The sequence below is a fragment of the Electrona antarctica genome (assembly GCF_951216825.1).
Source record: "Electrona antarctica genome assembly, chromosome: 20".
Taxonomy (NCBI): Eukaryota; Metazoa; Chordata; class Actinopteri; order Myctophiformes; family Myctophidae; genus Electrona; species Electrona antarctica.
Genome location: NC_136801.1, coordinates 25,151,989 through 25,175,756, shown reverse-complemented (window position 1 = coordinate 25,175,756; position 23,768 = coordinate 25,151,989). Strand labels below are relative to the sequence as shown.

General features: G+C 44.0%; 1 protein-coding gene across 2 annotated transcripts; it reads right to left on the bottom strand.

The window, feature by feature from the left end:
- Window positions 1-1,676: 1,676 nt before the first annotated feature.
- armc3 (armadillo repeat containing 3) lies at window positions 1,677-23,081 on the bottom strand (the record flags this gene model as incomplete). 2 transcript variants are annotated; one of them, XM_079489353.1, is made up of 18 exons in its annotated part: window positions 22,787-23,081; window positions 22,026-22,074; window positions 20,615-20,732; window positions 19,525-19,650; window positions 18,629-18,697; window positions 17,313-17,488; window positions 16,549-16,746; window positions 15,338-15,527; window positions 12,874-13,026; window positions 12,472-12,583; window positions 10,272-10,530; window positions 9,347-9,483; window positions 7,540-7,708; window positions 7,137-7,231; window positions 4,763-4,828; window positions 4,037-4,237; window positions 2,665-2,827; window positions 1,677-1,898 (listed from the first exon to the last, which is right to left on the bottom strand). In XM_079489353.1, exons 2-18 carry the CDS (start codon window positions 22,071-22,073, stop codon window positions 1,677-1,679), a joined length of 2,502 nt encoding a protein of 833 aa, XP_079345479.1. In that variant the 5' UTR covers window position 22,074; window positions 22,787-23,081. The 2 variants fall into 2 exon arrangements, with proteins under 2 accessions (XP_079345479.1, XP_079345480.1); XM_079489354.1 differs by having other exon boundaries at window positions 15,338-15,524.
- Window positions 23,082-23,768: the final 687 nt, after the last annotated feature.

Here is a 23,768-nt window from a genome sequence, read left to right as displayed (position 1 = left end):
AAATATAATGTCTATGTATTTGCCAGAGAATCACTGTGTTTACTTTAATTTATATTCATAATAATAAATGTTTCCCTTAAAAAAACTGCACTATCGCCATGAATGAACCAATAGCGTCCATGTATCGTATCATCAACCATGTACCGTGATACATATCATGCCGTTACACCCCCATAACATTTCCAGCCTTTGTAAACGGCATGTTTTGAGGGCTAAACAGCAGATAATATGTAACCTGCTCTGACGTGCAGACTTTGGCTCTGGCTTGCACGTATTACTGTTTGCCCTGCATGGCCTGACCTATAGCCTGCTGTCGGCAATTACAACGTGGAGCAGCATAGCTGCAATGTTTCATTAACCCTTAAGACCTGCAAGGCAGATTCTACAAATGCCTTCTAAATCAGTGTCTTTCAAACTCTTTTGTGGCAAGGCAAGGAGGACCCCCAAATTGATACATTTGAACGATCACAAAATCATGATGTAGTGATTATCTTGAACAAACATTAGCCGCTTGGCTGGGCACAGAGAAATCATTTTTGACTCGTTCAATGTCCAAACTTCAACCGCCGTCGTTGGGTGATGTTCCCATTCATTGTGTTAAACAGGAACTAACAGCATGTTGTGGCATGTTGTGAGTGCCCAAAACTGCCCATGCCACCCATCAACCAGCTTGCTGCACCTGTGTCCCTTATCTTATCTCATTACCTGCGGCACCACCGCCCACAACTGGCCAAAGGCACATATACTTTAGGTCAAATTGTAAATTGTCAGGGGTTTTCAACAGGTGGTCCGTGGACCACTGGTGGTCCGTGAAGGTATTGCATGTGGTCCCTGACCATGCATTTAGTAATGTAGCAAAGTGAAGATTTTGTATTTTCTTCCACGGAACAGTGCACTAAGCTTCTGTGCACTGTTCCTTGGAAGTGTGTCACTGTTATCAGAATTACTGGGAAGTCTGAGGTTAAGAAATTCCACAGAAAAGGCAGTTAGAATCTCAAGAAGGGTAAGTGTACCAGCTTGCCTGATTGAGCCATCATTATTAGTGTGTGGATGTAGATCGGCTAGTTGAACTTTTTTTAAATATTTTTCAAGATAGTAAAATATGGCAAAAAAGTTTAGGGCCACATGTGTCAGTACTGTATATCAGTTAAGTCCGTGGACCATCGTTTGAGAAACAGTATATACATGAGATGCATTCCATAGCAAGTGTTATGAAAGCACTAATCTTAGCCCATATCCCATTGCAACACAACAGTGGTCCCCAGGTTGATTCTTAGTCAAGGTGGTGGTCCCTGGTTCACAATCAGTTGAAAACCCCTGCTTTAGGTGGAATGGGCTCTATGCATACACACAGGCTACCGATGATACTAATGAAGGCTCTGTTCCATTCTGGTCAAACAGTCAGGGTGCTGATATTGTGCATGTTGGCTCACTGGAAAGTGGAAACATTCTGCTATACCAATGGGTCTCATAATAGTGGCTCCAAATGTCTGTAACTCTTAGAGTGTACAAATGGACCTTGAAATTAAAAAGTTTGAGAACCACTGTGAATTTGTATCATCGGTAACACCTGTGAAGGAAGTAAGGAAGGGGCCCGGAAGTAGGACAAGTTATTCTGTGTGCATGGAATGCATTTAATAGTATTTAGCCATCCACATTGTGACATTATTCCAGATCTATATAGTCTGGTACTGTATGGCAGCTGGCGTGTTGGATTTCAGTAGTCTCCCAGGCTGGTGCATGAGGTCTACTATGTAGGCAGTGAGCAGCGGGGTGCGGTGCCCACGGATGTGGGGGGTCCCCTCATCCCCCTCATCAGGGAGTAGAACCTCGTTCCAAGCCCGGTTGTACTCGCCTCGAACCAAAGTACAGCTCAGTCCAACACGGTCAGACAGACACTAAGAGATACCAGAGAGAGAGAGAGAGAGAGACGGAAGACTGTAGTGAGGAACTCAGATCATGGAAGGAACGCGTGTGGAGTCTTATTGAGCTAATAGCTCCAGACTGCTTGCTCAGGGGACACATTGAATCTTGACCCATCAGGTCAAAATTCGTCAGATCCTGTGTCTAGGTGAGACATGACCTTTGACACGATCTAAATGTCTCAATAGAAGAGCAGGGAGACAGTGTTGTTGTATTAACAACAACACAAAGAAACGCGATCACATTACACACATCCTAGCTGCACTGTTAGCTTTAGAATAGATTTTAATTGGTAACTTTTAAAGCCCGGCAGGGATTGGCAGTTGGCACCCATGCAGCTACATCAAAGCCTTTCTGCCCCAACCAGGCCGCTGCCTTAGATCCTCGGGTAAGGCCCTCTTGAAAGGCCATTTTGCCATTCGGGCATTTGCAATCCGGGCACCCACGCTTTGGAATGCCCTGCCTGTGGAGCTGAGGCTAGCAAAATCAGTGTCTTCTTTTAAATCACGTCTAAAAAGCTATCTTTATGTTAAGGCCTTTTCTTAGTGGTTCTGCTTTTGTTATAAGGTTTTTAATTGTTTCTTCTCTGTTATTTCTTGTTACCCATTGATTTATGCATGCTGTTTTAACCTGTATTGTTATTTGCTGCTCCTGCATATGTAAAGCACTTTATAAGGTTGTTTGGAAAAGTGCTATATTAACATACTCTACCATACAGATTGGACACAATGCAGTGTGTACCTTGTAGAGCAGAGCCCTGTGGCAGTAGATGCCCCTGCAGACACGACCGACAGGGATGGCGTTGGAGCGCAGCTCGGCCTTCAGCTGGCTGAGGTGGAGCTCCCAGGAGAACTGGTGCCACCTCTCCGCCTCCACTGCCCCGCCCATGGCCTCGCTCACCAGCCTGTGACGACCAATCACACGCGAGTTATAGCTGACTGACAGTCATACAGCCTGGGCACACTTGAACTTCCATGCATGCGCAGCCAAAGGAAGCTGTGTTTTGCGTCATTTCCGAGTTTTTAGACAGCTGGTGGATGGAAATGAAGCTCCACCCACGCGGCAGAATGCCGCTGGGGCAAGCTTTTCCGGGAATCTGGCCGACGCGGCAATCTGGCATGGGTGGAGCTTCATTTCCATCCACCAGCTGTCTAAAAACTCTGAAATGACGCAAAACACAGCTTCTTCTGTCCACGCATGGAATAAAGTGTGCTCAGACCCACAGAGGTGGTATAGGTAACATTTACTACGTACACTACGTACGGCCGGGGAAACCCCCCCTCTGTCAGGTGAAAAGAAGCAGCTTGGACACCTCATGCATAGAAGGAAGCATGAGGTCAGTCCGCTGCCCCCCCAGGTTGGCAGAGGAAGTGTAGCGCCCAGGATTACATTAGATAATTGACACTGGGTGAAAAAATGGGTTGCAAAATCGTGAAAAAAAAAAAAAAAAAGGTGTAGCACCTGCCGTAGCACTTGCACTAGCCTCAACGACCTTACAGGTGTATGCAAAGGCTACATTTATGTAATTTAGATTTATAATTTAGCATTTTATTAGATTTATAATTTAGTATTTTATATAGACGTAGCACATAGTCTAATGTGTACCGTATACGTACTTACTGTACAGATAATCTACTGTTAGACAGATTAGGTTTTTACCATGTGTTCTTGCTTACTGTAAATCACTCTGGAGTAGTAGTAGACAAAAGTATAGTGAACATTGGGGGGTGGGAGGGAAGGGTAACTTTTTTGTATGCTATTGTTTTATTGACCCATCATGCGATTTTGAAAATAAGGAGGACTTTGACGTATTTCTTCCCCAAGGGCACTGACTGCCAAGGACGACTTTGAGGACTTTTTGGGGGGGTTTTATATATTAGATCGCTAATTTCACCATCGTCTGGATAGCTTTCAGTTACTAGGCGATGGATGAATCGGAAATGGTCCGTCAGTGGAAAAAGTTCCCCTCCGTCCACTTCAATGTTAACTGAAAACTTTAAACCCTTTTATCTTGGATTCTTTTCCCAGATTGACTTTTTTGATCAAACAAGCTTTATTCACGGCTCATTATTAGTACAGTGTCGCTGCATGGTCAAAATGAAAGGCGTGTCACCTGGCTAAGGCAGCGCACACGTCACCCTGGTCACCCAGCGGGAGGATGGACGCGCTGGCCTGGGCGCAGAGTGCCCGGAACGAGGGGTCAAAGGGCACGCTCCATGGCTTCTCCGTGGAGGCCTCCTGCTGCTGCTGCTGCTTGATGTCGCTCTCATCCTTGCGCTTGTCCTCGTCCCGACGCCCTCTGCTCTTCCCTCTGCTGCAGAGAGAGAGAGTCTTTTGACATATCTTTTATTTATTTATTGATTACGTTTCATAACGCTGTGCTGCATGTGTCTGTATTACTCTGGTTGCCGTGCGATGGAAGCAGGCTAAACAGGACAAAATTGGAAGTGAAAAGTCTGCTGGCTTTGATGTCTCATGGGAACAGATTTTTTAGAATCCATAAAATCCATTTTTGATCAAAACAAGCTTGATTTGCGGCTCATAACTAAAGCAATTATGATCGCCGGTTACAATATGTATGTTTTGGGTGAATTAAATAACATTCACGGGACACATTACATATTTTATTTTACACTTCCTTTTTTTCCGTTTCCGAGTGAAACGGCTTTCAAAATAAGACGGTTTTCCGTTGGTATGTGCTGGCGGCAGTGCTCGAGTATAAATTCAGCCCCTCGATGGTGGTGATGGCGGCGAATGAGTGTTGTCACAAAAAAACGTTTGAGTAGCACCGTGCTAGGGTCCATGTGGCTAACTCCCACCAAGCCTCACAAATACACACCTTGGGGTCTTGGAGCGCATGCTGGGGGGGCTGTCCGGCCTGGCCTCTGAAGGGTCCACGTGCACCCTGGAGGAACGCAACAGTCACATGCGTTGGCTTTATGTAACACAAAACAACATGCATGTATATTATGTTGCGTGTGTGAAATGAAATGAAATGAAATGAAATGAAATGAAATCTATATTTACCCAGGGTATCTGGGCTAAGCTCAAGAACTTGTTTCCAGCCAGGCCCTGCTCATAGAACACATTTCATCGTAGTGGTTGATGCCTTGTTCAAGGGCATTTCAGCGGTGGTAATTTTAACGTGTCGGACGGCTGGTTCGAACTGGGAACCTTCCGGTATCTAGACCGCGCCGCTATCCGTTCGGCCACCGCTGCCACTGTGTGTGTGTGTGTGTGTGTGTGTGTATGTGCGTGTGCGTGTGCGAGTGCATGCGTGCGTGCGTGCGTGCGTGCGGAGAGGGAGAGAATTGTACTTTAATTCCCCCACAGCATTTCCCCAGAAGAGAGCTGTTTGACATGCAGCAAAAGTAGCAAACACACGAACATACGTATGCACCACGCACGCACAAGACCATCTTGTGTGTGTGTGTGTGTGTGTGTGTGTGTGTGTGTGTGTGTGTGTGTGTGTGTGTGTGTGTGTGTGTGTGTGTGTGTGTGTGTGTGTGTGTGTGTGTGCGTGCGTGCGTGCGTGCGTGCGTGCGTGCGTGCGTGCGTGCGTGCGTGCGTGCGTGCGTGCGTGCGTGCGTGCGTGCGTGCGTGCGTGCGTGCGTGCGTGCGTGCGTGCGTGCGTGCGTGCGTGCGTGCGTGCGTGCGTGCATGTGTGTGCGGTGTGCGCGTGCATGCATGTGTGCGTGTGTGTGTGTACTGTGTAGTACAACAAAATGAGGTGTGAATGAGGCTCCCCTCAGGGGGCACACTTGTCTCTTTGGTTGGTGAACATAATTAATCTAAATGCTAAAAGCTTGGACAGGAACACAAGCGATCGTGCATGGCTCTCTGTGCACTGCATATATATGTGTGTGCGTGTCTTTTATGAGTGTATGTGTGTGTGTGTGTGAAAGTAACACAAAGGCTCTTTAGCTGTGCATGGGTCCGTCCCTGGCTTGGAGGAATGGGCTCGCTTGTGGGGCCTAATGGGGGGGCGGCGGACCCCCCAAATTATTTATTCAGATATTTATTCAGATGAATAGTTTAATGTGCATCTTTGTTTTCTCAACCAACTGTAAACAAACCGCCATGCAGTATAGGTGTATAGGGTACAGGGTATCTGCACATTTCTAAAGTTACAATTTAATATCTTTTAAGACATCTTTAATAGTACTATCTAACCTCAGATGAGGTCCTAAAACTAGTGACCTCTACTAGACCTACCACCTGCCCTCTGGGCCCCATCCCTTCTCCAATCTTCCACACCACAACCATGTTTTTGTTCTTGCTTACTGTAAATTGCTCTGGATTAAGAGCGTCTGCTAAAGGCCTTAATTGTAAATTGAAATTCCAAATTGGCCAAAATGTCAAATATTATACGTAAGAAAGAGGCAAACATTGTGAAAATAGCTGATCTACAAGCTCACAACGCCTCGCAGTGTGAGCACTGGCGTAGGGCGGCATAGGATGGGCAAAATGTCAGGATCGGGTTCATTGCCCAAGTTTCCCAATGGCCGCTTATACGCTTGTGAGTGCGGCCATTTTCACAATGTTTATCTGTGGAACCTATAGTCAAACTAAATGTAATGCCTGCAATTCCAAGTGCTTGTCAGGGGGGGTGGGGGTCCCCAGTTCAAATAGGATTATTTTGGTGGGGGTTCGCACGGCCTGAAAGCATTGACCTAATGCATATCAAACTGGGGGTCCTTGAAATTAAACGGGTTGATTTAAATCAGTGGTTCTAATCTCAACCAGTGGTCCGGGAAACCAATGTCCACCGTGGTCCTTGAGTTGGTAAGCAAATTGACCCCAAATTGACCCTCTTTAACTCTTGAGAGTGTGAAATGAAACCAAATGTACCCTTACGGGTCCATTTGGTTTCATTTTACAGTCTACACAAGTGTACCTGTTATCTCTCCTAATGGTACCACATCAATACAGCATGGAATTGTGGACAAAATCGTATTCCAACGACGACAAAATATTCTACATTTTGGGTCTGAGATGGCCTGAATTTTCAATTTGTTTCACTTCATTATTAATGAGCGTGGCTAGGGATTCAGGACTGGAGCCAGGCAAGGTCTGACATCAAATGGTGGTCCGTGGCCCAAATGCCAACTAAATAATGGACCTTGATATGAAAAGGGTTGAAACTGACTTAAATGATGAAATGCAACAACATGTCATCATGACATTCACTGATGTGTGCAAGAAGCTCATACTCTGCTGCTGCGTTGACAAAAATGACGGGTCGCCACTGGTTGACCGGCTGTCTGGACAGCTCCTCTAGCGAGAGCACCTTCTGACCCGCATGGACCTGACGACAGACAGACAGACAGACTGTAATCCCATTGGGAACAAAGCCAATAAGTCATAATAACCATAATAAACCATAATGACATTTCATTATATTGACTTAGACCAGTGGTTGCTGTAATATTTAGTTTTAGGTGATTCTGTTGTGGAAACTCTCACCCTCACTCTCTCTCTCTCTCACACACACACACACACACACACACACACACACACACACACACACACACACACACACACACACACACACACACACACACACACACACACACACACACACACACACACACACACACACACACACACACACACCTGTCCAGCGTCATAGAAGCCGTCGGAGGTGATGTCGGTGGAGGCCAGTCGGCCGGTCAGGCTATATTTGACGGACAGGTTGGAGTCCAGTAACCGTAGCAACGCAGTCTCGCTGAACCTGCTCCTGCGACTCAGCGACTGGTTGATCTCCTGCAGCCATTCCAAGGCTCTGACGTCATGTGACGCACACACAAACCAGGGGTGGAAAAAGTACTCACATTTTACTCACTTTAAGTCAGTGGTTTTCAAAGTGGTCATTGAGGGGGCTCCAGGTTGATAACCAAATGGACCCTTAATAGATCTTTAACTTTCAGCGGTGGCCGGACCGGCACGTTAAAATTACCACCGCTGAAGTGCCCTTGAGCAAGGCATTGAACCCCTACCATGAAATGTTCTATGAGCAGGGTGTGGCTGTAAACAAGCATCTCGAGCTTAGTCCACTTCCCTGGGTAAACAAAGAACTTTTCTTTTCTAACTCTTGAGAGTGTAAAATGAAACCAGGTTTCATTTTAAGCCCTCAAGAGTTAAATTGTTAAACATCTGCATTACTTAATTTACTCTACACCAGGGGTTTTCAGCAGGTGGTCCGTAGACCACTGGTGGTCCGTGGAAGTATTGCATGTGGTCTCTGACCATTCATTTAGTAATGTAGGATTTGTTGATTTTTAAAAATGTCTTTCCACTATAGTTGATAAACAGTGATCTGAATGACCTGGTGGCGTATGATGGCCGTTGGGTTGGAGGTCAAGAAATGTAACAGAAAAAGGGAGTTAGAATCTCAAGAGGTGGAAGTGCACCGGATTGTCTGGTTGAGTCATTATCATTAGGAAATTATAATTATAAATAATTAGAGAAACAGTGGGATGTACACACATGGGATGCATAGCAAGTGTTACAAAAGCACTAATCTTAGCCCATATCCCCACTCAACAGTGGTCCCCAGGTTGATTCTAAGTCAGGGTGGTGGTCCCTCGTTCACAATCAGTTGAAAACCCCTGCTCTACACAATTAGAGGATGTAGGCCTAGAAGAATTGTTATTTTGATCGTTTGCCTGTTATCTCTCCGGGGCTAAATCTCATCAAATGGTGGTTGATCGTGGCTCAAGTTACAAGTAAAAGTCTTGAATTCAAAACTTGCTTGAGTAAAAGTACTAAATTATTGGCATAAAAATGTACTTAAAGTACCAAAAGTAATATGGAATGTCCCATTTCGAGTTTTCAAGATGTAGGCCTATAGAAATCTGTATATTTTCACTAGTTTGGTTCCTGGGGAGACATCACATTTCTCTTTAGGGTCACGTAAGGTGCTAGATTAAAACGTCTACAAAGAGGTACACTCAATACTGTGTTTTACCGCCATCTACTGGCTGCTCAGCAAACTGCACTGCTGCCAAAAAATTGCACTGTTGCTGGGCAGTGGGCACTCAATCTAGTATTCTAGAGTCTCATGACCTTTAGTTTAGACTTTAGATCAGGGGTTTTCAAAGTGGGGTCCTTGAGGTGGTTCCAGGGTGGGTCCCCAACAAAATGTAGGCTACAATACAGCATGACAATCATGTTAACCCCTCTATCCATATAGAGCAGCTATTAAAACATAACAGATATACAAACTCACAGCGTGGCACTTTGTGGCGGCTATTTTCTCAAGGTTTTTATACATTTTATACATTTGAAAACTTGTCACTTCGCTCCACGTTTCGAGTTTGTGGATCTGCTACTTTTGATGCTTTTGTGTGACACTCTAGTAAAGCAGGGCATTCATTTACGAAATGAATTTCCCGACAGCAAAGTGACATTATTCTCTCACCCATGTCTCCACATCTCCACTGCAGTAAGCTCGTCGTTGGCACAGACACTGACGGCCCAGCAGGCATTGCAACGCACCTCCGCGTGACTGGAGCGGAGCAGATTGACCAATGGAGGGATGGCGCCGGCACTTCTCAGCTTAACGCGCCACAAGATAAATGATTACATTATTTGATTCCACTGATACTGTTTTGTACTGTTGTTCGATAGAGCCTTAAAAAGTAAAATAAAAGTTCAGGATTATGATTTAGAGTGAATTATCTTTTATTGCGTGGCTTATCTTTTATTCTTTTCTTTATTTTGCTGCAGATTCTGGGCTTTTCTATGGATTGTAAAGGATCACCCGTCAGACTCTGTATGAGGGATTACCAAATAGCAGCCAGGAGAATGAGACTATAGCGGGACACTGCCAAAGGCATCAAGAACTGCCAGCCAGCAAACTGGTGCTCTGGGAACCAACACACGGGCATCGATCACAAACTGGTGCTCTGGGAACCAACACACGGGCATCGATCACCAGGACGTCCCACGCTAACATACGTGGATGTACTCAAGAGCGATGCAGGAGTGCAAAGCACCAACGAGCTGGCCGGATGTATGGAGAACCGGGATGACTGGAAATGACGATGGAGGGCTCGTCTGAGGACGACCAGAGATCCGTGGCACTTATGGTTAGTGATGACTGAGTCAAGTCCAAGTGAAATTGAGGGCGAGGCCGAGATGGAGTACATGAAAATGTGGACTCGAGACGAGTCAATGATCCCAGTACTACAACACTACACACACACACACACACACACACACACACACACACACACACACACACACACACACACACACACACACACACACACACACACACACACACACACACACACACACACACACACACACACACACACACACACACACACACACACACACACCTGTGCCCTGGCCTCTGTGTTGCTTGCCAGTACGGCCAGACACTGCGTCACTGGGACCAGTACGTCCGTGTTCCTGGAACGCAGCGGCTCCACCAGGGCCCGCACGGCTCCGCCGTGCGACAGGATGTGACCTCGCAGGGCTTCCTGTTCGGCCATGTTGGCGAGGGCGGCGGCGGCATGGACCACCGACCCGGGGGAGGAGGCTCCGGCGCTGAGCAGCCGTACGAGAGGCTTCACCCCGTCTGCCTCGTGCACTGCGCTGGAAAACCACGCACACACGCACGCGCGTGCACACACACACACACACACACACACACACACATGCACACACGCGCGCACCCACAATGGAGACACATTAATGTGTGTAACGGACCTTGCGTATGGCCCCCCCTCCCCAGATTACGTAAAAAAAACGAATCTAAATTATTCAAAATCCTCCAAACATTTTCCGATATTTTTTCTGTATCGTGCCTTCCGCACTTCCGCCCTCATGTCGATACACCTCGGCCAATGAGGCTTCTATTTCTTTTTTTTTTATATATCTATGCTTCTTACTACAAGTTACTATAGTCCTTTCCGGGCAGTGACGGATTAACCCCCATGAGGGCCCCTGGGCCGGTAATTTTCGCAGGGCCCCCATAGCATGCGTGCACGCAACATTTTGTGTTTTTCAGTGTTTTTATCACCTTTTTGACCTAAATTTAACAAAATCAATGGCCAATGAAGGGCCCCAGGAGCCCTTTTCAGGGCGTCAAACCGAGTACCTCACGGTCCAATTTCCCTGAAGGGCCCCTGAGAGCCATGGGCCCCTGGGCCACGGCCCCACTGGCCCAATGGCTAATTTGTCCCTGTTTCCAGGTCTTTACACAACCGTATGGGAGCTGTGAATGACGCGGTAGAGACAGCCTGTCTGTCTACCTGTATTGTATAAACAGGCCGTAGTATGAACTACATGTACTCAAGTACTGTACTTGATTACATTTTTTACTTTACTGGAGTATTTTCAATGTTCTGTACTTTTACTTCTACTCCACTACTCAATGGGGAAAATATTATATACTTTTACTCCACTACAATTATTTGAAAACTTTATACCAGTTACTTTGTTGGTTTTTATTATTATTACAAAACATACATTATCCACTTCAGCCCTATATACATTTCGGGCCATTTGAAGATCTACAAGCTCACAATGCGACACACCGTGACGCATTGTGAGCTTGTAGATCAGATATTTTGAAAAGGGACGTTCTTGCAACAAGAACTTTTGATATTTTAAGTAGGCTTACATTTTGAGACCAATACCTTTGTACTTTTAGTTTTACTCATGTACTCATTTTTTACTCCGGACTTTTACTTGTACCAGAGTATTTCCACATTGCAGTACTCATCCTTTTGCTTAAGTAAGAAATTTGAGTACTTTTTCCCCCCCACCACTGTGGTGTAGGAGATGTTTATGATTCATGCTTCATTACCTGTCTGTAATGACGCATGAATCCTAAAACATCTACTCGAAAACAATCAATGTTTAGAGATTGTAGACCGGTCACAAATGGCTCTACAACTGTGGCTGTAAACAAGGACCGTCGCTAAGGCTAATTTCACACTCGTTTCTAAACGCAGCCGACCGTGCATGTTTATTTGTGTCGTCTTTAGCACGGAGGGCATGCACTTTTCATGTTTTCTGATCGACAGAATAAAAATCACACCCGTGTGAACTGAGTGGTGTAAGGTCTTAGATAGCCTGTCTGACGTAATGAAATCATGTCTGACGTAATGAAATCACACCCGGGTGAACAGGGTGAACATAGCAACCATGTTCATTTTTTCTGCACAGACTAACAAAGCCAGTTGTAGGAGTGGTTTACACCACTCAAATCACACCCGGGTGAACAGGGTGAACATAGCAACCATGCTCATTTTTTTGCACTAACAAAGCCAGTTGTAGGAGTGGTTTACACCACTCAAAAAAGGAGAAGAAGCGACATTGCACAGTAATGCCCCATCAGCACAGGGAGCGAGCGTTCCGAATAGGGGTGGGCAAAATAATCCATTCAGGGATATATCCCGAATTTTAATGCCACGATATTAAAAGTTCAGAATCGATTTTTATTTATGTACGGTATTTATTTATTTTTATTTATTTACTTTTTCACGTCAGAAAGACGTGTTTTTTATAGTAGAGTCAAAGGTCACTCACAGGGCGTTGGGCTGGTGGTCGTGTGTGAGGTTGGAGAGGGCGTGGCCTGCTGCCTCTCTCACCTCCACACTATCACTGTTGCCTAGCAACCGTACCACTGCAGGGATGCAACCTGAAACACACGCGCACACACACACACACACACACACACACACACACACACACACACACACACACACACACACACACACACACACACACACACACACACACACACACACACTGATGTGAGCACTGGAGGTGTGTGATTAATTTGTTCCTGTGCACTCATTAGTGCGCCATGTGCACGTTTATTGCTGTATAGTATATAGCCTGCTGTGTGTGTGTGTGTGTGTGTGTGTGTGTGTGTGTGTGTACTGTGTGTGTGTGTACTGTGTGTGTGTGTGTGTGTGTGTTTCTGACCCAGTTCTCTGAAGGTGTCCTTGCTGGACAGATGGAGACTCATGCCGGCCACGGCACGGCAGGCGGCCATCTTTACGTGGTCCCCGTCACCAGACAGAAGCTCCACCAGGGCCTCCTCCACACCCTGCTCATGGAGCAACCTGCGCTTCTCAGCTGCACGCATCACACACGCACGTACGCGCACACGCAGCCACACACACATGATTTGAGACTCTGAGGGAATGAAACCGGAACCGACCGTCTGTTTCTCATTTGGCTGCGAAATGACAGCAACGAGGAGTTCATCATGGACCATGAGCAGTTCTGTTCTGTTGTGCTATCTGTCTGGGTCTGCCCAAGCATCCACAGACTGTTCCCTTAGGCCAGTCAATCTATAAGGTTTGACCCAAAAGGAATTGCAATAGTAATCGTTCAAGGTTTTTTATGTCCCTTAGGGTCATCCAAATAATAAATAATAACAATTGTGAATGAAATACTTAGTGGATCATGGTAAATTCAGGGGTTGAACGTTCGGGCACCATTAACAACGTACTGTATATAAAATATATGACATTTCATGTGGGGGGTTTTCATGATTCTGTATCCATTGCAAGCATTAGTTTTGCACGAAAAACACTCCTTGGTCTAAAAACGGCCATAGCCGTCAATGTGATGAGGTCATCACATTTGGGGTTGGGCCATGGCCAAATTTAGCCCAAGGATGTTTTTCGTGCAAACTAATGCTTGCAATGGGTTCAGAATCATGAAAAACCCCTAGTTTGACACATCACATGCTACATAAAGCATAATGGGCCTCATGCGCCAACCGTTCTTAAGAAGTTCTTAAGAGGAAATTTGTTCTTAGACCCACTTAGGACGTTTTTAAGAAGGTTTTGGGATCCCTCAATCTTTTCTTAGCTGTGATTTGTTCGTAGGTAAGAACAGAATCTACGCACACTGTAGAGCACTCTTAGGGTGCCTTTTTCGTTCTTAAATGCAATCTGAAAACATAAAGGAAAAACAGCGCCATCTGCATGATGCTCAAAGTTTGGTCTGAGGACCTCAAGGGGTCCTTGAGGAAGTTCCAGGCAGTCCACAGCAAAATATGGAACATTTTACCACTTTAATCCCATTTTATACTTGACAATACTGAAAATAGTCAATCTACAAGCTCACAAACGCGTCCCATTACTGCCCATTTTGAGCCCATTTTGAGCCCATTTTGAGCTAGTTCAGTACCTCCACAGTATTATTGATTTTTAATAATGTTTGGAGTTTGGTGTATATTGAAAATATGAACATTTCTGTTCAGTTCAGTACCTCCACAGTATTATTGATTTTGAATAATGTTTGGAGTTTGGTGTTCCACCATATTTAGACTTTAGTTTAGGTATTCTTGACTTCACTCAACTTTATTTCTATGTGTGAGGTCCTGTGATTTCTGTGTGCTGCAATCACACACAGGTGTGACTGCAGGCAAGGCCATGGAGTCATGCAAAACCACACCCACCTGGGTGAACACAGGTAGGAAAGTGAATTCCCAATGCCTTATATGGGATTGGTGGGGTGGTTCAGTGTCTGTGATTTCTGACCTGGCGTGAGAACCGAAAGCTGTTGAAGACTTGTCTTCAGTTTCTGGACTACTCTACTCACTCTACTGTGACACTCATGGCCCTTTTTTTGCCAGAGCGGCAGTGCCTTACTCCTTATCCCTAAACTTCTTTGCCTTTTTCTTTTACTATTTTACTATAAAAAATAAAAAAGGGCAAAGAAGTTTAGGGATAAGGGGAAAGGCACTGGCGATAACAGGGGCCTCAGTCTCCAGCTCTAATCTTCTCACAAGCTAGTGAACGCCTCCACAAGCTTCACTAAAGCAGAAGAGCATAGCGTCCATTGGGCCACTCGGGGACAGGCCCAGTCAATTGAGATCTTGCCCAGGCTAGCTTCTGAAATACTGGGGCGAAATAACAAGAAAATATGTTATTTCTTCATTCAGAGCACACCAAGCCCAATACATTACACAGCATAAGAGAGGTGATGGAGCAATCGGTGTAAATGTATGACAGCTATAATTTCAATAAACATGGACATGACATGGCGTTGAAGACACTACGTGTAAGTGTAGGTTCTTCCGTAGTAGAAAGGGCTGGAGACGGCAAGCAGGATTATGTATCGAGCACTGATCCATTTCCGGTTGCCGGAGCCGACTGCCGTAGCCGTCGTTGCTTAAAGTCCCTATTGGCAGCCCCTCACCCTGCATGCGGAGAACAAATTTCACTGCGGTAACGTGTGACAAATCGTACGACTTTGCCCAAAATCACACCAACCACAGCAAGCCGCCCCCCATTAGCAAGTCGGCAAAACCGGTCATGATGCTAATTGGCCCAGTCAACATTTGAATCCACGCTATACGCAGCTGCACTGAAGACGTATTTCTTGTGGGTGTGCATTCCGTGCACGTGTGCGTGCGTGTGTTTTTGCTTACAGCTCTGTGCGGTGCGGGCGATGCATTTGAGAGCGTTGGCGCGGACCTCTGGCGCGGTGGTTGGCGACAGGATGAAGCGCATCAGCGCGCTCACGCCTGCCACCTTGTGGATGAAGCGGAGACTCTCACCGTCCTCCATGCAGTTGCACACCACCTGCAAGGCTTCCGCATGGAGCTCACTGAAGTCCTGCTGGCGGTGGTGGGGAAAAAGCACTCAAATGTTTTACCTAAGTAAAAGTAGGCTATCAAAAGCAATATAGAAATACTCTGTTACAACTTACAAGTAAAAGTCCGGAATTCAAAATGCACTTGAGTATTCCAAAAGTACTCAGAATGTCTCATTTCAGGTTTTCAAATGTATATCATTCTTTTGAAAATAGCTGTACCTCTGAGATGTAGTGGAGTAGAAGTAACTGTAAGAGTATTGGAAATTGAATTGAAAGTACAAATACCTAAAAATTGTACTTAAGTACAGTACTTAAGTAAATGTACATAGTTTCCACCACACAGAGAGGGACAGTACAAGTTTGAGGTATTTTTACTTTCTTCAATATTCACTCATCCAACCGCACACTCACTCCATCTTCATACCGGCAATTTAAACTGGAAGTTCCTGTTTGCTTGCTTGCTGCTGCTCTGATTCTGCTGTGCGACTGTCTGCTAAACTTTGCTGCTCACCCTCCTCCAGCCCAGCTACCACCTGTCGTTATGGATCTGCTGTTTAAGTATTGGCGATTCGGAGTCCCTATAGTTGGGACTGATGCGCTTGAGTACCTAAAAAGCAGATACAATTCATCGCCAAACCATAATTAATATATTGTTAATTTTATATATTATTCAATAAATATATATTCCATTCATGAGTTGTCCTGACTGAACTAATTCTCAGAGGGAAATATTGTAATTTTATGAAAACTAGTTACTACGATTATAATTATTATTATAACAAAACACACTAACCACTTCAGCCCTCTCTGATCTACAGTACAAGCTCCCAATTGTGAGCTTGTAGATCGGTATTATTTCTGAAAAGGGACATTCTACACAATGAGTACTTCAACTTTTGTATGTTTACTTTTAGGTAAAACATGTGCGATTGTGCGTAGGCCTGTACTTCTTCCATCACTGCACTGGTTCTGACTAATAAGGTATTCAATCAATCAATCAATCAATCAATCAATCAATCAATCAATCAATCAAAAAACAATAACCTTGTTATTGAGGAACTCCATGAGTTTCTCGAAGCCCCGCTGGTCTCTGAAGACGGCGCGCGCGTCTCTCTCTGCAGCGGTTAGGGCGTCCAGGGTGTTCAGGGCTAATCGCTGGATGTCGGGGTAGTCTGACGTCACCATGTGCAGCAGTGGAGGGACCCCGTCCAGCTCCTGGACCCCCTGGCGACTGGGCTGGTCCTGAACATTGTCATAGCAGACAGACCTCTTATCTCCATATTATTTCCACTTTTTGTGCTTTCTCGTCAATTAACGCCGCACGAAAGCATCAAAAGTATCAAATCAGATCCGCAACCTCGAGCTAATTGTCGGTTTGCTACTTTTGAATTTCAACCCTGAAAAGTAACAGTTTTGGACATGTCAGGTCTTCTGATATCGAAGGGATGTCCGCACACTGTTTCACTGCTCCCAGGAAAATTCTTTATTTATTGAACAACATTCCGAAACATTTTCCTTTTCATTGTACGTATATTTTTGACCAGCACCTGTAGAATTTCTGGAGATGTGCGTGCTTCCTGTTGGATCCTATATAGGTCTTCTGATATCGCCATATTAATTATCTCTTTAACTTGTGGATCTGCTCATTTTGATACTTTTGAATTTGAATCCTGAAAAGGAAAGGTTTTGGACATATGTGGTTTCCACCTGCGAGAGCCTTTTTGTTTGTTTGCTTTAATTTAATTTGTTTGTTTGTTTTTGGTCATTGGGTCGATTCCACATGTTGTATACATTATGCATGTTCACACCTGAACCATGTTGAAGATGGTCTCCAGTGTGTTCTTCTTGACGTCAGGGTCTGGGCTGGACAGAAGCTGGATCAGAGGAGGCAGCCCCTTACTGTCAAAGATCTTCACCTTGCAGTCAAAATCCACGGACAGAGATGCCAGGCAGAGAGTAGCAAACTCCTGTACTACTGAGTCCTCTGAAAAAGAAATATCACACCCGTGTGAACTGATCGAGCGGTGCAACTACCAGTCCAGTATACTGTCTATTATTGTTATAGTTACTGTGTGTGTGTGTGGGGAGCATGCCTCCCCATGCCTGATTGATTGACAGCCAGGGCATGTCATGTCTTTCCTTGGTGATTGTGATTTTCTTTTTTACCAGGTTATATGAGAGCCACAGCAGAGAGAGAACAATACCATAAGGAACTGAGAAGCGGTTTTGTACCAATGCAGTAATGGATGAAGTTAAGTAAAATATGCAAACCAAATATGATATACAACCTGTGTGTGGTGTGGATCGATCAGTGCAGGTTTTGTTGACTATCGTTAAAATGTTTGGAGCCGACAAAAGAGCCACTTCAGGAGACATTTTAACTTTTTCACCAGAAGAGTGCCTTGTTTTTTTGATTTTTTACAAGTGGTTCAATCATACTCATACAGTACAAGAAGGTAGATGTGTCTAATTAATTAATTAAAGCAGCATTTTGCAACATTCTTCTTCTTTTTGAACACTATACTGACATTATTATTATACCATTGATCATGCCTGCTTCTCAGGGGATAAATTGAATCTTGACTCAAAATGTGTGTCAGATCCTGTGTCTAGGTGAGACACGACCTTTGGCACAAACTAAATGTCTCAATAGAAGAGCAGGGAGGCGGGGTTGGCGAAAGGGCCTTTCTGTGTGGAGTTTGCATGTTCTCCCTGTGTCCCCTAAGGTAGGTACCCTCACAAAAACATGCAGTAATCCTGGTCTCTAAACTGCCTCCCCCGGGCCAGCTGGGGCGCCTGATGGAGGGGAAAGGAACTGGTTGGAATAACGTGTTCCTTCCACGCGCTACGTCCAACCAGAGAAACTCCCCCCTGTCAGGTGTAAAAGGAGCAACTTGGACACTCGGGCATGAAGGAAGCATGAGTTCAAGTCCGTTGCTCTCCCCATGTCCCCCATACTGTATATGGGGACTAGGTTGGCGAATTGTATACGTTATATGTGGTATTCATTTCTCACAAAAAGTGTTTATCCATAATAAAAGTTACATAGTGCTGCTTCCATCCATTTGTTATGTTACTATTAATCAGCAGTTGATCTAAACACACACTGAGGACCACAACGTACCTTCAGGTGACAGTTTATCAATGATTGACGGGATGATGTCTAGCTTCTTTAGAGCACTCGTTACATCACCTGTCAATCAAAGCAGAAACAAAGGTGAAATGACATAATATTAACATTCAGTCCGTTTTACTCTGACTGCCTGTGGCTGTCCAGCCAACTAACCAACCAGTATACATCAAATCAGTCACTACAGTTAAACCATTGGCCTTGTGGTTTGAGTGTCCGCCCTGGGACTGGGAGGTTGGGGTTCGATCCCTGGCCGGGTCATACCAAAGACTCTGAAAAATGGGTCCCAGTGCCTCCCTGCTTGGTACTCGGCATCAAGGGTTGGATTGGGGACGGGTAAGTCCCTGCAACATAGCGTCATGTCCAGGGGGTGTATAGTGTATACATGTACTTGTACATCAAGCTGCCTCACGCTAAGCAAACAGGAGATAGGCTCCTGCCCTACTGTATATGGGCCTCATGGCTCGGCAAGACTTACTTATCTCAAAGTGGGGTCTTGGGACCCCCAGGGGTCATTGAGAGGGTTCCAGGGGGTCCCCAGCTAAATGTGTTAAAGGTATACTTGAAGTTCAAATCCAACTAAGAGTTTGCTTTCCCCCCTCCCCTCAAAAATAAAAAAACACGACCCTGCAAAGGATGAATGTCAACTTAAACATAGGAAATGTCAACATAAACAGTGGAACAAAACCAAAATACACCCAGAGGGATGTGTCTGTCTGTAGGGAAACACAATAGTGCATGGCTGATGGAAAGGAAAATATTTATATAGGCCTACATATATTTTAAACTTTATCTATCTTTCAATAGCTATTTTATATCACTCTGTATATAATTTAGCTCCATTTTGGGTTACCATATTGACATACAGTAGGGCGATATGTCTCACGCACCGTTGGTGGCCATGATGCCCAGCGCCATGACAGCGTTACGTCTGACCAGCTTGTCCTGGTGGGTGACCAGCTCACAGAGGGGCTCCAAAGCCCCCAGCCCCAGCAGACACAGCTTGTTCTCATCTCCTGCCACCGGGGGGAGACAGACAGCAGTGGATGTATTTTAAAGCATGGATGGACAGGAAAGGCATGTGTGTGACCTTGTGGTAGTGGTGTTGTAGTATTGCAGTATACCGTTATGTAGCATGTATTGTAGGCCATTGGTTCTCAAAGTGGGGTGTGTTAATATAACCACTTTAACCATATTTTATACTTATATATTTTATACTTAACCATATTTAATACAGCTATTCAAAAATAGCAGATATACAATTTACAATTTAGGCATTTAGCAGATGCTTTTAATCCAGAGCGATTTACAGTAAGCAAGAACAACACATCGTAATACATCAAATACATACAAAATCACACTATATATGGGGTAGGCCTACACACTAACACTGGGCATATAGTCATCAAGAACCATAAGCAAGCTAAGAACCTAACATCTGTCTAACAGTAGTATATCTGTACAATGAAACTGAGACTATAGACACTATAGAGTGCTATGTCTACATAAAATGATCTAAATCTAAATTCTAAATTACATAAGTCGAGCCTTTTCATACGCCTGTAAGATCGTCGAGGCTAGGGCAAGTGGCAGTGCTATACTGCAAGTGCTATATACGGGCTAAGGTGGAGTGAAGAGGTGGTGTGATGCAATCTGCATGTGTAATCTGTGTAGGCTCATAGCGCAACATGAAGAGCTCTCTGTATAGTTCTGCTATTTATTTTGAAAGATCGTGAAAATGTGCGCAAATTTTTTGAATATAGATTTTTAACTCTAATCTTTGTTATAGTGGGGGTCCCTCCCCGGCACAACACACGTTTTCAAATAGGGGTCTATAGCGGCCAAATCAATTTGGAGGCAAAGGTTTGAGAGACACTGTGAATGTGACTGCATCAAAGCCAACACCCGGCGTGTGTGTGTGCGTGTGTGTGCGTGCGTGCATGCGTGCGTGCATGGGGGGGTTGCAGTAACATGTTGTACCTTTCTCTGCAAACGTATAGATTGCATCACAGGCTTTGATGAGGACATCCTCCTCGGGAGAGCTTAGCATCAGCACCACAGTGGCTGGCTTTTTACTCTCGATGGGGAGCGGGTCAAACTGTCAGAACACAGAGATGCTTAATGCTTATCATATAGGTCAATTCAAGTATTACAGGTCAATTAACCCATTCTGGGCGGGAACCCCTTTTGGTGTTTAAAGCATTATGTTATACTTTAGCTATTGAAAAATAGCAGATCTACAAGCTCATAGCGCGGCACCGAGTGGCGCGCTAAGAGCTTGTATAGATCTTTTTGAAAAATCGTGAAATGTAGTGCAAATCTTTATATATATTCTTTCAGAGTGAACATTTTTAACTCAAATCTTTGCTTCTGGGTGGGGGTCCCTGGAACAACATATTTTCCGATGGGGGTCGGCAGCCAAATACATATATTTTTGGGGGTCCTTGACATGAAACCGTTTGAGAACCACTGACATAGAAACATAGGTTTTTTCAGAAAACTGTCAGGATTTAGAAGACAATTTTGTAGAATCGGTCTACAAATATTAGAGGTCAATATTACAGGTCAATTAAAGCAGTGGTTATAAAGTAACCTCATGTATTCAAGTACGATTTTGAGGTATAGGCATACTTTTACTTTTACTCTTACATCTCAGAGGCAAATATTGTACTTTTCACTCCACTTAGTTTTTCTTATAGGCTAGATTTCGATTATTATTACAAAACATACATATAGCCTCTTCAGCCCTACATACACTTGGGCTATTTGAAAATAGCTGATCTACAAGTAGCTAGATCTGATATTTTCAAAAGATTTGTATATGGGACATTCTGCATAAATTAATAAAATATGCCAAAACTTGTGTACTTTTACTCAAGTGAATTTTAAAATAACAGATTTGTACTTCTACTTGTATATAGTTTTACTTACCGGTATAAGTAAAAGATATTTGAGTACTTTTTCCACCACTGAATTGAATTCACTGACTCACTGAGATCAAGAGGTTATCAATCATCTAGGGGTACTTGAGGGAGTTCCAGGGGGTCCCCAGCCAAATGATAGTTAGGAACCAAATGGACCCTTATGGGTCTGTAACCCAGAGAGCGTACAAATGGAACCATTGGGTTCCATTTGTACACTCTCAGAGTTAAATCAACTTTGATTTTACAATATAAATTGGGGGTCCCAGAGATAGAAATGTCATTCAATGGGGGTCCGTACCCTATTGCATATCAAACTGGGGGTCCTTGAATCACTGCTAGAGCCATACAAATCTTCTCTTATGGGGGTCCCTGGCATGTTTTCAAATGGGGGTCCGCGGTCTATATGAGTGTCAATTTGGGGGTCCTTGACATGAAAAGGTTTGGGAACCACTATCTGAGGCACTTACTGTGTCCTTGCATAGGGCATCATTCTCTTTCTTCACTTTCTTTCCCATTCTGAAACAAAGTGAGATAGCACAGGGAGCTGAGTTATCGTAGAGTGCAGGGCACCTGCAATGAGAACTCTGCATGGGCACCATATTCTTGATATGTATTCAGCTGTGTTATAAATAGGGATCTGTATCTGTTGGGTAATATTTTTTTTTAAATTGCATTAAGGCATAATGTTTTTACAAATGCAACAAATTGCCACAAAACATGTGGATTAGCCATGCAGTCACTACAAGAAGTTGGAGGGTCGTGCCTCACTGCCTCCAATGCATGTTCAACATAAATCATCCATGCAAGGGTAGGCCAAGGGTAGGGTAGACCTTTTTATTAGCCTATATATTTCCGACCATTTTCCAAAGCATAGCCCATGGCCATTCTTTATTATTTTTTTTACATTTGGGGATAAAATAGGCTCCAATTTATCATTTCTCAATTCAATGTGCTTTACAAAATACTACAAGTATAGCCTACAGGAAACACAAATTATACAATGGCGGGTGCATAACAACACCGACTTCAGGCTTAATTCTTGGCTTGTCAATGTCTGTTAACTTCAATTAGGCTACTATAATCCAGCTACGCTAAAAATATCACTTCTGTTACGAAATGTTTTAGTCAATCAGTTGTGTTTGTATTAATAGCTAGAACCGGCCGCCATCACATCAATTCGAAAGAAAGAATACTGACATTATTTAAGCCTATAGGCCTACTAGCCTACCTGTTATTCAGCCCAACTGCAGGTTATTGTATTTATATTAGCCAGAGTGCCAGACTCAAACAGCAGTGTTTTGGAAGGTAGGCTACGTTGACATTACGTTGCTAGGCAACGGTCCACGTTGGTTCGAAAGAAGGAGGGTTTCAATTGGACTTGTATAGTAGCCTAGCACAATTTGTGTGCCTCGATAAATGTCTCTATGCCGTAATATGATTTGTCTGAGAAAAGAAAAAACTAAGAAAAGTTTATTTTCTTTTTAATGCGTTAATTGCAGGCTTGCAGCTTGTGGGGTTGTTAATTTATAGGCTACTGTAGGCTACTTGTTTACGGAGTATAGGCTAGCAGCGCAGCGGTTTGTTATGATCTCTCTCTCTCTCTCTCTCTGTGCGTGTGTGTGTGTGTGAGAGAGAGGAGGAGAGGACAAACAATATATTGTGCATGGTCATGGCTGATGACTGACCAAAACTGCAATGTAGAAAGTTTCTACTGGAAATAGTAACACTGAGTAAAAGTCCAGAAATCTAAAAGTAAAAGTACGAAAGTGTTCAAATACTTGAACTTGAAGTAGGCTACCAAAGGTAAAAAAAAGTCCTCATTGAATGTCCCGTTTAAAGGTAGGCTACGTATAAAATGTATTAAAAATCTTAAATAGCAGATAGCTCACAACGTGTCACATCGCCTCACATTGTGAGCTTGAATATCTGCTATTTTCAAATATCCAAAGTTTAAATAGGGCTGAAATGGTTAATGTAGGATATGTTTTGTAATAATATACAAATAACTATAAGTAAAGTTTTCAAATAGCCTAATTGTATAGTGGGGTAAAAAGTACATAGACTATTTGCCTCTGAGATGTAGTGTATAGTTGAAGTATAAAGTAGCCTATTGAAAATACTCAGGTAAAAGTAAAAAAGTCAAAATTGTAGGCTTACTTAAGTACAGTACTTGAGTAAATCTTAGTTACTCAATACCACGTGCTGCAGCA